Here is a 13769-nt window from a genome sequence, read left to right as displayed (position 1 = left end):
TTTATGTTGAGCGCCCCCTGCAGGAATATTAACTTTCTGTAAGTAATATGGTGCTCTAGCTGTGCTGCACTGTGATTAAGTCAGAGCTGAAGGGTGTTGTTTCACTCAGCTGTGTTCATAATTCAGCACAGCTCAAGTTTTTATTGCTGTTATAAAATGGCACCCTGAACCGGCATGATGAAGAGCTACTGACCTTTTTATTTTTCCCTCAAACTGTAAAGAAAACGGTACTGGTGTACCATTTTAAACATCAGTCATGTTTCTCCCTCAACAGAATCACAAACTCTGGACTTTATGAAGTGACCATCAAGAGGAAGAGGAAAAATATAAAGAGATCGATTACGGCAGTCAGAAGAGTCCGTGTACTTTTGCGTCCATTTTTTTACCCCCTTTTTTTAAACCGGTTTCTTTGTTTTTTATTTTAACACTGATGAATAGAATTATCTGCAAGCTAATTCTCCTTACGCAATATTATTATTTTGTTAAAAATAATGTAAATGATACACAACTTGTTTTTTAATATGCAAAAATGCTAAATTTAATTTCCAGTGTTTTGCGTCATACACACAGACGCTAAAGCGCCATCTAGTGCCTCTTCCTCTGGCGTCAATAGAATGACTCGCTTCAAGAGCCTGCCTAAATGACACTGATTAATTTCCATTTGTTAAATTACTATTATTATTATTTTTACATTTATATTTTAACCTAAACATTACATTTCTATACATTATAGCCTCTTGTTCAGCGCTCTAACATTATCGAGTTCCCGCTTGTGGTCCCAATCCCGTCATTTTGCTTTTTACTCTGTTTTATATGAATAAAGGCCAAAACGACATCTAAATTACTGTGACTTTTTCGTCTGGCTCTGTTAGGTGTTTTATATTGAGAACTTGTTTGGGATTAGGAGTCACTTTAGCTATGCTATGCTGTTCATATTGAAAATATACCAACATTTGTTATGATGACAAAATTATACCCCAATATGTAATTTTCATGAAGACAAAATATTTTTATGTTAAGCATTTATAATGGTTTTCTATAGGCCTAAGTGGAAAATGCTGAACGTTGAAAGCGCGTTGCCTTCATATTTGGCCTGACCTGCTTGTCTGCATATCTTTATTGGTCATTTAATATCAGTGTCTTAATGCATTAAGCATTTCCTTCATAACTGTGTTTTATTTTCTAGGAAAATGCTTATCGTGTTATTGTGTTCATAGTGGGCTGCTTATAAGGTGTAGTGAATTTGCTCCTCCAATATCACTATCGCTGGACGCATTTGCCGCAAGTATAGCATTCTCTTGGACATGCGGCAGTATCGGACCCCTCGTGAGTGAGAATGGGGTGGAAATCAAATAAAGTATTATCATGTTTCAGAGACATGGTTCTCGAAAGTGTGGGAGAAACAACAATTTTACAAAAGAAAACTTGTAAATTGACATTTCTTCGACTTTAATCTGTCCTTTTTTAATTTTGTTTTATAAAGATGCAAAACATAATAAACAAAAATCTAATAAGAAGTCAACATTTATTTTTGCACATGAAATTTATGTATTTGCTTTTAATTTAAATTTTGGTATTCACCATAGCATTTAGCATTTATAGAATAATAAAGCTGTTGTATAGCTTCATCATAACTTCAAAAACACAGATCCAGGTCTCTTCACTTCTCAGTTTCTCCAGAAGAAAACACCAAAAGACTCATTGATTTTTCCCAAGACTAAACCTCACAGGCACCAAATTCAAATTTCTCTAAATGAACATTTACAGGATACTGTATGTTCCATTAACTGTGTCTTATAATTTTTGTTGCAGCAATACAAGCAAAAATGATAAGTGTAATTTACTGGGTTTTGAGCCTCATATGGTTTTCTCTTTTATTTTATCTGTACAAACATCAGTGTGTGGTTTGATCTGTCTGGAGGATAAACAGCGTCTGCTGGATGTTTGTGGTTGATGCTCGTGTCAGTAGTTTGTGGCTGAAGCGTTTCTTCTATTTCTCTCCTGCTAATAAGAAGCTCACAATCTTCCACTCCACAGAAAACATCTTAAAGGGGTCATGAAATGTGTCGTTTTATTGTTTTATAATGTTTCCTGGGGTGCACTTATAATGTTAGTATGCTTTTTACATCAAAAATCGGAGCGTTATGAATCTTTTGTGTCGAATCATGATTCAGATCAGGTGTCAAACTGGCAAACTGCAGAAATCACGTGACATTATTTTTAGATCATGGCATGAAAGGTTGCAGTGATGAACATTGTAGTCATGTTGTTGAGCTCAGGAAAGCAGTGATCTCGTCATTGCAACTCAATTTCTGCACACTAACAAATGCTTTCATCATAACTAACAGTGCAAACGCGATGTAACTAAGAGATTTGTTGAATATAACGGGAGTTTTCTGATAAACTTGTGCTGTTTGATTGACAGCTCCAGTGATTGTAAAGGGGCGTTCTTTGATCGCTTTCTATATATAATTTAATCACCCTTTAAATAGAAAACTACAGACCAGTATTCCTTCATCCTTTCATTGCAAAGACACTTGAGAGAGTTGTGTTCAACCAACTGTCTACTTATCTCACACAGAACAACCTCCTGGACAACCACCAGTCTGGTTTCAAGAGTGGCCACTCAACTGAGACTCTCAGTCACTGAAGCCCTGAGACTGGCACGAGCAACTTCAAAATCATCAGTACTCATCTTGCTGGATCTGTCTGCTGCTTTTGACACAGTTAACCACCAGATCCTCCTGTCAACGCTCATGTCAAAGGGCATCTCGGAGACCGCACTCCAGTGGTTCAAGTCTTACCTCTCAGGTAGGTCCTTCAGGGTATCTTGGAGAGGTGAGGTGTCCAAGTCACATCATCTTGCTACTGGGGTACCTCAGGGCTCTGTGCTTGGACCACTTCTCTTCTCCATCTACATGTCATCACTAGGATCTGTCATTCAGGATCATGGTTTCTCCTATCACTGTTACGCTGATGACACACAACTCTACCTCTCATTCCAACCAGATGATCCGACGGCTGCCGGTCGCATCGCAGCCTGCCTGACAGCCATTTCTGTAAGGCTGGATCTAGGTAACAACTTTATTTTGCCAACGCGTTTCGGCACACAGGCCTTCATCAGGGCTAAAAGGTTTCAAGTTAATGTTACCTCCTCTTAGTGGAATGTTTATATGCTCAATGCCAAAGTATAGAAAGGAAGACATAGGGTGATTACATTCTTTAAAATGTTTTGCTACTGGTTTTGTTATATCACCTCTTTTGATGGAACTCCTGTGTTCTGTAATACGATCCCTTAAACGCCACAATGTTTCTCCAACATATACTTTCTGGCAAGGGCACTTAATTAAATATATAACATTTTTAGTGTTACATGTGATGGAACTTTTAATATGTATATTCTTTTTGTAGACAGGGTGTTCAAAACATTTAATGTTCCTGGTATATTGGCAGTTAATACAATTACCACATTTAAAATTTCCCAAAGGAACTTTTCCTGTAAGGGTCTTAATTGTAGGTTTATTTGGGGAACAAGCCCTAACTAATTTATTCTTAATATTTCTGGCTCTTTTGTGAGCAATAAGTGGAGGATTTTGGAATGTACCTTTTAGGGAAGGATCATCTTGTAAAATATGCCAATATTTATTCACCACCTTGTTGATATTAAAGGTTTTTGGAGCAAAGGTAGTGCAGTATATAATACCTGACCTTGAAGATGTCTTCTTACCTTTGTTAGAGTTTAGGCAATCTTCACGATTTTTAACATGTACTTTTTCTTCGGCTTGTAAGAGCCACTTTTCATTGTAACCTCTCTCTTTAAATTTTGATAACATTTTACACTTTTCTATTTCATAGTCCTCACTATTTTCACAGATACGTTTTATTCTTGTGAGTTGACTTATTGGTAAACTTCTTTTTAAAGAGACAGGATGGAAACTTTGACCATGTAACAATGTGTTCCTGTCTGTTGGTTTTGTATATAAGGATGAAACAAGATTTTTACCTCTTCTTTAATATTTTACTGATATAAAGGTGTACACTCTGTATATGTTTTTTTTTTTTATTTTTTTTATCTTTTTTTTTTTCATTATTATTATTATTATTATCAAGTTTTGTTTTTTTTTTTCTCCCTTGATGATTATTGGTTGATACACAATTATTTATTATAAGCTTTGTGATTGGTTGATGTTTTTTTTATGTAATTTTTTCATTGGCTCATTGCAAGTTTGAATTCTGTTTCTGTTTGTATTTAAAGGAACCTATACACACCTGAAACCTTTTAGCCCTGATGAAGGCCTGTGTGCCAAAACGCGTTGGCAAAACGCGTCATAATTCATAATTGTCATAATTGTCACGAAAACATAGATGAGGAGAATCCTAATTTTGAGACATCCTGCTCAGAATGAGATTCTTAGTGTTTTCTCTTCTGTTGTCTCTCAACCACAAGGAGGTACATTACCTTTCAAAAATGGCAATTTATTATGGTCCCACCCCCCACCTGAATGAGGGTAAATCCATGGCCAAAAGTTTTGGTGGTTCCCTGCAGTGGGTTGTAGTCTCAGAAACCCTCATTAGATGAACTGCTTGTTAAAAGTTTGCTGCTTTAGTTGTGGTGTTGATCAGATGCATTTTACATACAATATTTGCAAAACGCTTCATTGGCAAAAACAAACAAATAAACAAACAAACAAACAAACAAAAAAAGGACCTGTTTGAGGTCCTGGTAAAAAAGTGACCAGCTAGCATAATTTCACTAATCACATCAGCACATGGGAAAGTGCAAACAAGTTCTAGTCAGGAGGAAAAAGTGCTTCCAGTCATTGTGTTCTTGCGTCTTCAGTGGTTACCTCTAAAGTCAAGTCAAGTCAAGTCACCTTTATTTATATAACACTTTTTACAATGCAGATTGTATCAAAGCAGCTTTTCATTGATAACTGGTATATAATTCTGGCTGCACAGCAGCTCTTAAAGAATAGTGTCAATGCAGGCAGATCAAAGCACTGTTGAATATCAAATGTCCAGTCAAATGTCAAGTGTCCCCAACTAAGCAAGCCAAAGGCGACAGCAGCAAGGAACCCCAACTCCAACAGGTGACATCAGGTGGCAAACAGGAGGCAAACAAGTGGCAAATATGTGTTAACATGGAGAAACAAACCTTGGGAGAAACCAGGCTTAGTCGGGGGGCCAGTTCTCCTCTGGCGAACAGTGCTTTGTTACGAATCAGGTTGCTATCATAAATCTGATAGGATCGCAACATTCAAAGTATTTATTTCAGTTCCATCCAGTTGAGGATCGTATTCATCACGCCGGTATGGTCGGTCTGTTGAGGAACTGTGGCACTGGCTGTCGTGTTGATGATGTCTTCACAATGGATAATCTAGTCGACTCGATCTCTGCTGATACTTCAGGGCTGCATTGTGGTCGTGTCAAGGCGCAGGTCCTTGGTCTCAGCTGGATACAGCCCGGATCCGGTTGACTACGGTAAACCTCGGGATAAACAGAAAGACTAATATTAGCGTAGATGCCATTCTTTTTCTGATGTAACGAGTACATCTGGTGTTATAGGAAGTGTTCTCTAAAGAAAAGAAGTCTAACCTCTAAAGAAAGACATGTACCCATCATCGCTTTGCAGCAATTTCTTTGCATGTGAGGCCATTTTGATGCAAAGCATCTGAAATAACGAATTACTGGATCATCAAGAACTTCAAGTTGAGAAATTCAACTGCAATGAAGAAGCCTTCAGAACATCCCAGAGTGTCCAGCAAGTGGCAGGACGGTCACCTCCTGAAGAGTCAATCCTGAACCATGTGCGGAGCTCAATATTGGCAGCAGGTGTGCATCTGTAGGCTCAGTGAGGTCAAGACTTTTGGACAGTGGCTTGGTGAAGAAGGGCAGCAAAGAAGCCACTTTTCTCCAAGAAAAACATCAAGGACAGACTAGAATTCTGCAAGTACAGCAAGGATTGGACAGCAGAAGACTGAAAGAAGTTATTTTTTCTGATGAAGCCCCCATCCATCAAATTGACCCCAAACATACTGCATGTTATTACCCTTGAGAGAGGGGGGTCGGGGGTGACTAGTGTCATTCGCTAGAGCATCTCTTGAGATCAGAGGAGTGAGGTTTACTCACACAGAGACTACTAGCTGGCCTCCGTTACCGATAGATATATTTTTCTTATTTATCAACTTTGTTCTGTTGGAGAATATTATTATTATTCACTTTATACATTACACACACATACTTTAAATGATTAAAGCTATTTTTGTGACGCTTCATCAAACCAACATTAAGTGATTTTTAATATGTGACTGACTCTGTTCTGTAGGTGTGTTTCAGACATTTTATAATAAATGAATGAACTGAAGAAGGTTATAGGGAGAGAGACTTTATGACAAGACTTTTTTACCTTCTCTAGTCCGTTCAAAACTAGTAAAATAAGACTATCAATCAGATCTACAGGATGCTGTGGGTTCAGATGACGTAAAATAATCAGTAAAACACATCAAAACTGTTGAAGATGACGTGACTGATTGTAGATTTCCTCACTTTAGCAGCTTCACATCAGTGCATCTGTCATTTTATTACTGAAGCAGTTTTGAAGAGTTTCTCTTTCATATTTGTGGACTGAAACCGCTGAAGATGTTTTGGATTGTTTTGTTCTGTTTGTGTTTCTGGCGTCTGGATGGTGAGTTTTAAACATGTTTTTAATGGATTCAGTTGTTTCTGTTCTGGTACCATGTAATAAATGACTGGTTAAATTAGAGAAACTTAACCTTCACTGTTATTCTCATATAGAAATAATTAAACTGTGATTTTACTGTCTGTTACGACCCAAAACTCTTTCGATGTGTTATTAATTTTAACCTCCAACCAATATAACAAGAAATAGGCTTTAAATGTGTCCAAAAATATATGTATTAACAATGAACAAAAAGAGAAAAAGAGATAATACAAACTCACAAAATGAAAGGAGAGCATGAGTGTTGCCACATCAATAAAACAAAATAAAACAAAATTCTTCTAAAGGATTTAAATCTAGCCTAGAATATTTAAAACAAATCAAAACAACATTTTCAGTGTGCTACTCACACACCCTAGCTTAACTACTCTAACTAAACCAAACAAAACTTACAGCAGGTAGCAACACTACTAAACTAATGAATTAATACATCAAAATGAACTACGTGAAGCGCATAGTGTCACGTGACATTGTATCCTGCTCTCCTCTCAAACTTACTCAAACAGATGAGCAAAGCACACGGACACACTTCACGCTCAAATTAAATAACAAAAACAAAATGCAAGAGGTGGAACAAAGAATAAGGCAAATAAACAGCATAGAGATTAACAAATCAAGCACACTTTGGGGCTACAAACATTTCAGAGGCACACACACACAGCCCAGCCCTCTAAAAAACGGATGTGACCTCACCATTTATACTTCCGGTGGGGAGTCATCAGCGCAGACAGTGAACAAATCCTTGATGAGTGACAGTTTTAGTGTGACGTTAAATATTAAAGGTGCCCTAGAACGTTCTTTCACAAGACATAATATAAGTCTAAGGTGTCCCTGAATGTGTCTGTGAAGTTTCAGCTCTTTAAAACAGTGCATAAACAAAGTTCACACAGTTAATATAACCCTCGAATGGATCTATACAAGATGTTCGTCATGTGTGACGGTCTTGCCTGGGTGGTCTTCCTGCTGAGCTGCACAATGGGGAACACGTAGAAATAAAGGAAACAGCACGGAGAATTAAAATCACTTCCACAGCATGTCTCATTATCTCTACTGTGGGCGGTCCCTATTTCACGTGCTATATGCCATCACGTAGCAGACAGATGGCGCTGTCCCCATTTATGCATTAATTTAACACTTTTACACACCATTACACATGCTTCGGATCATGTGAGTATAGTATTTATTTGGATGTTTACATTTGATTCTGAATGAGTTTGATAGTGATCCGTGGCTAAAGCTAACATTACACACTGTTGGAGAGATTTATAAAGAATGAAGTTGTGTTTATGAATTATACAGACTGCAAGTGTTTAATAATGAAAATAGCGACGGCTCTTGTCTCCGTGAATACAGTAAGAAACGATGGTAACTTTAACCACATTTAACAGTACATTAGCAACATGCTAACGAAACATTTAGAAAGACAGTTTACAAATATCACTAAAAATATCATACCATTTTTTGCTATTGTTCATGCTTGCTTACCTAGTCTGATGATTCAGCTGTGCACAGATCCAGACGTTAATACTGCCTGCCCTTGTCTAATGCCTTGAACATGGGCTGGCATATGCAAATATTGGGGGCGTACATATTAATGATCCCGACTGTTACGTAACAGTCAGTGTTATGTTGAGATTCACCTGTTCTTCGGAGGTCTTTTAAACAAATGAGATTTATATAAGAAGGAGGAAACAATGGAGTTTGAGACTCACTGTATGTCATTTCCATGTACTGAACTCTTGTTATTCAACTATGCCAAGATAAATTCAATTTTTGATTCTAGGGCACCTTTAAAGTAGTTATTAGTTGCATTAATTAGTTATTGTTCTATAAATAAGTTTATTTCTCTTTTAATGTATCATCTTTTGTCTTTGTACTGCTGCAGAATATTATTCACTTCACATTTAAAGCTGCAATATGTACATTTTCGCCGCTAGAGGTCACCTGTTCAAAACAAAGGTGTAGCTTGATGAGTTTGAGCGCGGAATCTTGGGATATGTCGTCTTCACCTCACAGCTGGTGGAAAAGAATCAGGACGGATGAGAAATCATGTTCATGAATGAGATTATTAAAGATTATTTAAGATTATTATGTTATATTTCTGCACACTAACTTTGTACTTAATATACTAAAAATTCTTCTTTAGTACTTCTTAAGATAATTTTAAGAACATCTAAGTGGACTCAATTGTGCTATTTTGAGACATCATGAAATATGAACTAAAAAGTGCTTTTAATGTACTATCTCTAGATTTAAAAAAATATTTTTAGTTTCCATTCTTAGTACAATATAGGTTCAAATGTACTATAAGTGGTATCGCAGATATGACGCCATTGACAGGCGACTCACTCGTCCCGTATCTTTGGTTAAAATAGCAATTTTTTGCACGATTTACAAATAGTTGGAAACATTTGGGATATTGTAAGTACTCAAGTAAACAAAATATATAACACTGGACTAGTGGTTTTTGGATATTTTACTGCAAAAATCTTACATATTGTGCTTTAAACGATTAGAAGTGTTTTAGTGAAGCTTCATCAAATCAACATCAAGTGATTTTAAAATGATTTTAATCTGTGAAAACTCTTCAGGTCTGATATTCCCACTAGAGTTTCCAGTGTTAGTGAAGAAGGGATATTCAGTCACTCTAAACTCTAATCTTACTGAAATGAAGGATGATGATGTGATTCAGTGGAGGTTTGGAAACACTTTAATAGCTGAAATCAATGTAACGGCTGACAGAATCACTGTATATGATGATGTTCTTGATGGGAGATTCAGAGACAGACTGAAGCTGGACAATCAAACTGGATCTCTGACCATCACAAACACCACAACTGAACATGATGGAGTTTATAAACGAAAGATCAACAGTGTGGAAAAGAGTTTCATTCTCGTTGTCTTTGGTGAGTTTAATATTTGTTTCATCTGTTTTATTTTTTATCACTGGTAACATTTTAATACATAGACATATTTGCTTATTTTGTTCTGTTCTGTTGATTTATAAGAATACGTTTCAGACTATTTACTTTCATGAAAATCATGAAGTTATTTATAAATATTAATCTGTGATGCACCCTGTTTCTCTCTTTCTCTGTTTGGTGATACAGTTCAAATATCAGTGAAGGAGGGAGATTCAGTCACTCTAAACTCTGATCTTACTGAAATAAAGGATGATGATGTGATTCAGTGGAGGTCTGAATTCACTTCAATAGCTGAAATCAATAAACGGGTCGACAGAATCACTGTATATGATGATGTTCTTGATTGGAGATTCAGAGACAGACTGAAGCTGGACAATCAAACTGGATCTCTGACCATCACAAACATCACAACTGAACATACTGGACTTTATGAACTACAGATCAACAGTGTGAGAAAGATTTTCTTTCTCCGTGTCTTTGGTGAGTTTAATATTTGTTTCACTTGTTTTATTTTTTCATCACTGATAAAAATGTTAATACATAGACATATTTGCTTCTTTTGTTCTGTTCTGTTGTTTATAAGAATATGTTTCAGACTGTTTTAATGAAAATCATGAAGTTATTTATGAATATTAATCTGTGAAGCACCCTGTTTTGTTGTTGTTGTTGTTGTTGTTGTTTTTCCCCTCTGTTTGGTGATACAGTTGAAATATCAGTGAAGAAGGGAGATTCAGTCACTCTAAACTCTGATCTTACTGAAATGAAGGATGTTGATGTGATTCAGTGGAGGTTTGGAAACACTTTAATAGCTGAAATCAATGTAACGGCTGACAGAATCACTGTATATGATGATGTTCTTGATGGGAGATTCAGAGACAGACTGAAGCTGGACAATCAAACTGGATCTCTGACCATCACAAACATCACAACTGAACATGCTGGAGATTATGTGCTGATAAATGGAGCAAAACTATCATCAAAAGGTTTCAGAGTTTCTGTCTATGGTGAGTAGAGATCATTTCTCCTGTCCTTCAGATATTCTTGATATTAGTGTTTATTGTCTGAGCTGGGGCCTGTTTCAATAAGGAGGTTCAACCAACTCTGAGTTGAAACTTGAACTTTGAGTTGACTTACTCTGAGATGGGAAACTCTGAGCTTTCAGTTTCAGAACAGCTGAATTGAGTCAGTTCAGTCGACTCAGAGTAGGTTGACTCGGAGTTAAGCGCGTGCACCACGACTATGAAAAGCCATCATTAATGGAGCTCCGATATTACGATTCACCATGGCAACAGCACGTGACAAAAGGACATCCACATACTTCTGAGTCAATGCAAGTTTAATTCTTATCACTGTTATAATATCAAAGGTGAAAACTGGTAGAATAGTAAGTTATTGAACTAATATTTATTTTCATGGTATCCCACATGCAAAAAATGAAGAAAAAAAAATAATGCAGGATGCAATAATAAATAAATGATTTTATCGTTATTAAACACTCATTAGGCAATTTACTTCCACTTTTAGAAAATTTTCTTCTTTTTTATTAAAAATAAATGCCTTTCTGAAGTGATATATGATGGGAAAAGGGAGAATAGCGAGCTCGGCAAAAGGCAGACTCGAACCCAGTCAATCACATCACAAGTTAATCCTCTGCACACAACACACTATTGCAGCCACTAGAACATGAGTCAGTTTTAACCTGGTGTGACACTGGTGGGAGAAGCTACTGTAAATTTGCACTTAGTAATACCCAGAAGAAAAAAAAGTATACTTGAGTGCATAAAAAAAAAAAAATACTTAAATACAAGCAAGTACATTTGTAGTACATTCTTTATTTTGGTGCGAAATAAAAGTGTCAAAGTTATACACTATAAATGCACTAATTCAATGTATATCTGTACTTCAGTAGTACTTCACTGCACTTGGAAAAGTATACTAAATACCACTACTACTAAAATTGATTTTTAGTGCAATGAAATAAAGCATACTTACCACAAAAATATACAGAGGAGTTTTATTAGTGTATTTGTTAAAAGTGTGCTTTCAATGCTTTAAAATTTGTTCAGTCTTAGTAGACTTTTATATAATAATCCTAAGTTTAAATGACATTGATTTTCGTACAAATATATTACTAATGTACTAGTTATAAGTACATTTTCCTCCAGGTGAAAAAAAGTGCAGTAAAATACACTTTATTTTAGTACACAGTACACTTCCATAATGTACTTAAAGTGCTCTATTTCAGTGCACTTATTTTGTACTTAATATAGTAAAAGCTGTACTTTAGTACTTCTTAATATAATCATAAGAACATCTAAGTGTACTCAACTGTGCTATTTTGAGACACCATGAATTTGAACTAAAATGTGCTTTTAACATAATATCTCTGCATTTAAAAAATGTATTTAGTTACCACTTGTAGTATACTTGAACCCATCTTTCACACACCTTTAAATGTACTCATCAGACATAGGAAATACACTCATGAATTATTTAAAATATAAGAATAATATATGGTAAATATATACAAAATTTGTAATGTTGTAGGCAATAAATTATAAATACATTTTGAATATATTCATTATATATTAATCTTATATTTGAAATACATCATAAGTCTATTTTAAAAGTGTTTGAATGATGGGTTCTACTACAAGTGGATGTACTACAAGTGGTAACTAAATACATTTTTTAAATACAGAGATAGTATGTTAAAAGTACATTTTAGTTCAAATTCATGGTGTCTCAAAATAGCACAGTTGAGTACACTTAAATATTCTTACGATTATCTTAAGAAGTACTAAAGAAGAGCTTTTAGTATATTAAGTACAAAATAAGTGCAGGGAAATAGAGCACTTTAAGTACATTATGGCAGTGTACTGTGTACTAAAATAAAGTGTATTTTATTGCACTTTTTTTTCACCTGGGTAGACACTCCAACACTTTCCATTTGCATTAACATTATTTTTATTACCACACTGGCAGATATTGATAATTTTACTTAAGTAAAATGCACTTAATTTAGATCCCCCCAGGAAACAAGACTAATTATCTTATATCATTTTCTTATATAGAAAATCCATCTTGATTTAAGAATTTTTAGATATTTTTACTTAAAATAGGATGAAAAATACTCATTTTTGCAGTGTGAATGAATGAGTTAACTATTTAAACATCACTTGCACTTTAAAAAGGGGGAGGAGACCGAAGGAAACTCTGGGTTTACTGAAGAAAACCTGCTCCCGACCAGGTTAGGCTCACAGAGTAAGTTACTATGGTAACTGACTCTGAGTAGAAGTTACCTCTCTTTCAGAAACAGGCTTGACTTAACCTGCTTTCTCAGGTTTGACATACCTCCCTTTCTGAAACAGAAAACCCAGAGTTTCCCTCATTTCAGGGTTAACAAACTCAGAGTTTTCACGTAACCTCCTTTCTGAAACAGGCCCCAGATCTCAGTTTGATGTTTTTATTCCTCAGACTCTGTCCACTGTTGTGGTCCTACTGAAGCTGTGATCCGATTGGTCCTCTCTGCTCTGGTGGGCGTGGCTACTGTCATTCTTCTGGTTTATGACATCAGATCCAGAAGAGCTGAACAACATCAAGCACATATTCACACATCAGGTGCCTCATTGATGATATAATTTCTCACTAACTAATTTTACATAATTTATGAGATTTACTTAATTGTGGCTTTATGTGTTCATCTTTTTCAGGAAGTATTGAAATCTAAAGCAGAACGCTGAACTTTAAAGTTTCTTCAGATGTTTTTTTTTTTTCATAATAAATACTGATGATTATTCAATCTTGTTCTCTCTTTTTCAATGGTATTTTTTTTAAAATGCAATTCAAAAGGCTTTATTGTTTATATTTGCTTGTCTTTATCAATAAAGTTTTCTCACTCTGAGGTTCAAGAGTCTCTCCATGTTTTATTACATTTATTATGTTGAGCGCCCCCTGCAGGAATACTAACTTTATATAAGTAATATGGTGCTCTAGCTGTGCTACACTGTGATTAAAAGCCCACTTTGCTGGAATACTGGAATTTCTAACTTCAGTACAATATCTTGAAAATGATCAATATTCAAATATCATGGGGAAAACCACCA

General features: G+C 35.7%; 1 protein-coding gene across 1 annotated transcript; it reads left to right on the top strand.

Annotated features, from left to right (window-relative positions):
* Window positions 1-8999: 8999 nt before the first annotated feature.
* On the top strand, window positions 9000-13553 carry LOC125270831. The gene is made up of 5 exons (XM_048194816.1): window positions 9000-9645; window positions 9850-10143; window positions 10368-10667; window positions 13141-13284; window positions 13377-13553. Exons 1-5 carry the CDS (start codon window positions 9303-9305, stop codon window positions 13391-13393), a joined length of 1098 nt encoding a protein of 365 aa, XP_048050773.1. The 5' UTR covers window positions 9000-9302; the 3' UTR covers window positions 13394-13553.
* Window positions 13554-13769: the final 216 nt, after the last annotated feature.

The sequence above is a fragment of the Megalobrama amblycephala genome, linkage group LG6, assembly GCF_018812025.1.
Source record: "Megalobrama amblycephala isolate DHTTF-2021 linkage group LG6, ASM1881202v1, whole genome shotgun sequence".
Lineage (NCBI taxonomy): Eukaryota > Metazoa > Chordata > Actinopteri > Cypriniformes > Xenocyprididae > Megalobrama > Megalobrama amblycephala.
This window is presented reverse-complemented; position numbering and strand designations above follow the sequence as displayed.

What these genes read in the sequence shown, in the direction of transcription:
- LOC125270831 (XM_048194816.1), top strand. Translation starts at nt 9,303, where the DNA reads ATGATTTTAATCTGTGAAAACTCTTCAGGTCTGATATTCCCACTAGAG. An exon ending in TTTCATTCTCGTTGTCTTTG is followed by an intron (nt 9,646 to 9,849) that starts GTGAGTTTAATA and finishes TTGGTGATACAG; the next exon opens with TTCAAATATCAGTGAAGGAG. An exon ending in TTTCTTTCTCCGTGTCTTTG is followed by an intron (nt 10,144 to 10,367) that starts GTGAGTTTAATA and finishes TTGGTGATACAG; the next exon opens with TTGAAATATCAGTGAAGAAG.